Source organism: Orycteropus afer, unplaced genomic scaffold (genome assembly GCF_000298275.1).
Source record: "Orycteropus afer afer isolate SDZICR_OR568_19922 unplaced genomic scaffold, OryAfe1.0 scaffold00400, whole genome shotgun sequence".
Taxonomy (NCBI): Eukaryota; Metazoa; Chordata; class Mammalia; order Tubulidentata; family Orycteropodidae; genus Orycteropus; species Orycteropus afer.
In genome coordinates, this window is record NW_006921987.1 from 1,496,669 (window position 1) to 1,501,120 (window position 4,452).

The 4,452-nt window shown below is 37.0% G+C and overlaps 1 protein-coding gene across 1 annotated transcript in view; it reads right to left on the minus strand.

The window, feature by feature from the left end:
* The window catches only part of LOC103207853 (N-deacetylase and N-sulfotransferase 4), a 497,519-nt gene that overhangs the window by 195,121 nt on the left and 297,946 nt on the right, over positions 1 to 4,452 (minus strand). Inside the window, exon 5 of the mRNA XM_007953542.1 lies at positions 2,466 to 2,594. Coding sequence (XP_007951733.1) covers positions 2,466 to 2,594 — 129 coding nt within the window. The remainder of the gene's footprint in view (positions 1 to 2,465; positions 2,595 to 4,452) is intronic.

The following is a 4,452-nucleotide window of genomic DNA, read 5'->3' on the forward strand; positions in this document are numbered from 1 at the left end:
TGCCTTAAGCACTATGCTACCAGAACTTCTCAATACAAGATGTTCTTATTCTTGTTATGTGCCTTTGAGTTGTCTCTGACTCATAGCGACCCCTCCTTGGGTTTCCAGGGCAGTATCACTACAGAAGTAGATTGCCCCATTTTCCTTCTGAGGAGTGGCTGGTGAGTTTAAACATCCAGTCTTTTGGTTAGCAGTCAAGTGCTTTAGGCGATACCATCCTACCCCACCACTGGTAGCAAAGTTCAACAATACAGAAAATAACAAATGCTGGTGAGGATGTGGAGAGATTGGGACTCTCATACATTGCTGGTGTGACTGTCAAATGATAGAACCACTGTGGAAAGCAGCATGGCGATTCTTTACAAAGTTGGAATTAGACATATCATTTGACCCAGCCATTCCATTACTAGGTATATATCTTATAGAAGTGAGAGCCAGGACAAGAACAGATATATACACACCCATGTTCACTGAAGCACTATTTACACTAGCCAAAAGATGGAAACGACCTAGGTGCCTATCAACAGAAGAATGGATAACCAAACTATAGTACATACACATAATGGAATACTACGCAACCCTAAAGAATAACATGGAATCTCCAAAACACCACATAATATGGATGAACTTGGAGGACTTTATGCTGAGTGAAATAAGTCAATCACAGAAGGACAAATATTGTATTAGTCTGTTATTGTAAAATGTCAAGGAAAGGTTTATATATGGAAGGAAATTTTCTTTGTTGGTTACCAGGAGTGGGTGCCATTGAGGAGGAGGAAGTAATTGAATGGTACATGGGACGTATAGACAACAAAGATGAACCCTTTCACATATATGGTACTGCATTGTCAGTGAAGGCAAACGTGGACATATAGGAGGATAGTTAGGTGGACAGGCTGAACTATTAGGAGTGTTTTTGCATGGGGGGATTGTGCCCAAGACCATGTATAGAGTTGCCAGATAAAATTTCTACAAACATATTGCTATGTTCTGTAAGAATGTCCAGGTATATAGTAAAGCTATAAGGGACAAGGTTGTAGTGACTTACTACAACATACTACACAAAACATTGTTTCACATCCTACTTTGGAGAGTAGCAACTGGGAACTTAAGAGCTTGCAAGCAGCCATCTAGATGTAACAATGGGTTGCTCTTCATCCAGAGCAAAGAAGAATGAAGAAAACCAAAGATGCATGGAAACAATTAGTCCAAGTGACTGGTACACTGTGCAATCCTCAGCCTATTCAACTATGACACCAGAAGAACTTGATGCTGCCTGGCTACCACTGTCAACCACTCAAACGGGGATCTATGTAGGAGATTCTGGATAGAGTAAGAGAACAATGTGGAACAAAACTCAAAATCAATTTAAAAAAAAAAAAATGGGACCAGGCTTACTGGCCTGATAGAGCCTGATGGAACCACTGAGACTGTGGTTCCTAGCTGCCTTTCAGGTCTGGAATGTCACCCAGTACCGTGGCTTCCAGCCAAAAAAAAGATAGGCATAGGAGCTGAACATTTACATTAGGTAGATTCACTTCTTGGAGATAACAATCATGGGAGAATATAAGGGCTGTGTATGCACAGGGAGACAGCTCAGGAGACAGGAGTGCATGGGAGTGAAGGACACAGGGAAGAGGTAACTATGAGAAGGAAGTGGGAGGGAAGCTGTTGTATTGTGGGAAATTTCAGTCAATGTCATGAGACAAAGTGTTTGTGAGCTGCCATATAGAAAGTGAATTTGCTCTGTAAACTTTCACCCAAATCACAATTAAAAAAAAAAAAAAAAAAAAGAATGCAGTAACATAATTCTTAAGGGAGAAAAGAAACAGAAAGCTAATATCTTCCCATTATATCTAACTTTAATGTTTTTCACCATGATATATACTTTAACACATATATTTATAACAAGGAATCAGATTGCAAAATTTTGAAATATAAAAGGATGCAAATTAACTAAAAAAAAATTTTTGATCCCAAGAAAAACTAGTGGAGACTTATTTGAAAGGATCTGAAGTCACCCTAGTATACAAAGATACTACATAGCCACACATTTTAATGTAGTTTTTCATTACAGTCATTTCTGTGCTTTGCTTACTGATTTCTAGAGCCAGAAATAATGTATGGCAAAATCGGTACCAACGGTTAAATTGTGAATTTTCATTTTTGGGAAAAGAACTGCATATTGATACACATTTACAAAATTTCAAGAAAATAAGCCAACATTGAGAGGTTATGTTATATTTGATTATTGTAGAACATGTTTCTTAGCATATCTGTGTTGTTCTTGATTGAGTATCATAAGAAAATTGAATAATATTGAGACAGTCTGATTTTCTCCTTAGTATGGGTAGCATTTACCACCTAGTCTTGTGGAATTCAATTATGAACATTCAATTACAAACAAATGAAATATATATTTAAAAATGCTGATGTTTTGTACAAATCATAAATAGAATACATACTGGGTTTAGAAGGACTGTGAGGAAAAGTTCACCTCCTCTGATGCTTTTATCCAATTCTTGGGGTCCTCCTGGATACTCTTTGTAGAAAATAGTGTGAGTGAATAATCCACAGGTCTGTCGAGGGAGAACCTGAGAAAAAGGGAGAAAAATCAGCACATTGACAAGATATAACTAAAAACTCCACCACTATCTCCTGACTTTAGAGAATTCAAAATATTATTTTCATTGGAATTCCTGGGTTGCTCATGTTGAAATGTTTCTTTTCATTCGTTGATGTTGGTGTAATTATGTGGATATTAAAGGAGTTAGCAAATTAAAAATGTAGGGATGGATAAAGCATTTTTAAATGAATGGAAGAAAAAATGAAGAAGAGCTGAATGGATGATTTCAAAGGACTACTCGAGAAGACAAAGTAAAGTATTATAACAAAATGTGCAAATACTTGGAGTTAGAAAACCAAAAGAAAAACTAATACACGGCATTTTTCAAGTTGAAAGAAGAGAAGAGAACATTCAAACCTTGTGTTGCAATAGTGAAGGATTATATGAGCAAAATATTGAACAATGTAGGAAGCGTCAAAAGTAGATGGAAGGAATATTCAAAGTCATTGTACAAAAAGAAATGGTTGAAGTTCAATCATTTCAGGAGGTAGCATGTAACAAGGACTGATAGTATTGAAGGAAGAAGTCCACGCTGCATGGAAGGAATTGGCAAAAAACAAGGCTTCAGGAATGGACTGAATACCCATTGCGATATTTCAACAAAAAAATGAAACACTGGAAGCCCTCACTTATTTACACAAAGAAATTTGGAAAATAACCATCTGGCTAACAGACTGGAAAAGGTCCATATTTGTTCCTATACCAAAGAAAGGTGATCCAACAGAATGCAAAAATTGTCAAATAATATCATTATCACATAAAAGTAGAATGTTGCTGAAGATAATTCAAAAAACACTTGAAGCAATACATCAACAGAGAACTGCCAGAAATTCAAGCTGGATTCAGAAGAGGACGTGGAAAAGAGATATATCATTGCTAATGTCAGATGGACCTTGGCTGAAAACAAGACCCTCAAAGACATAGATTGACACAGTGGCTACAAGGATGGGTTCAACCATACCAAAAATTATGAAGATGGCGCAGGGCAGGGTTATTTCGTTCTGTGTACATAGGGTCACTGTGAGTAGAAACTGATTCAATGGCACCTAACTAACAGCAGCAACAAAGAATTTTAAGTTTTTTACATCTCAAAAGATGAGATGTGTTAAAGGACTGACTAATAAAAAAAGAAAAGAAAGATAGAAAAACCTATCCTATTTTATTGTTGCTAGTTGCCATCCAGTCAGCCCCCAATTTGCAGAAACTTCACCCTGTGTACAACAAAACTCAAACTCACTCAAACATCGAGTCAAATCCTATTGGCGTCCAATCCTGTGTCAACCCTGTGATCAGTTGTGTATTTGACCTTTGTGATCTATAGAATTTTCATTGGTTGATTTTCAGAAGTAGATCCTCAGTCCAGTCTTCCTAGTTAGTCTTAGTCTGGGAGCTTCCCTGAAACTTGTTCAGCAACACTAAAACCTCCACTGTCAGGCTGGTGGTGTCTGTGCATGAGAGGCATTAATAAGGAATTAAAACTGGGTTTCTTTCTTGGCAGGCAAGAACACCAGAACTGAATCATCCATGCCCCATAAAAATCCCATTAGCGTTAATTCAATTAAAAAAATAGAGATTCACCAAGGTTACATGTTTTTGTGCTGCAAGGCTATTATTCTCCTTTCATTTGAAACACAGTCTTGTCTTTTACTCAGGTTCTGGGATTCAAACAATCAGTTTAAATACCTGATCCCAGTGCATCCCAACCCAATCCATCAATTATACATGCCATTTCTTTATTCTTTTTTTATTGTGATTTGGGTGAAGATTTACAGAGCAAATTCACTTTCCATACAGCAGTTCACATATACTTTGTCTCATGTCATTGA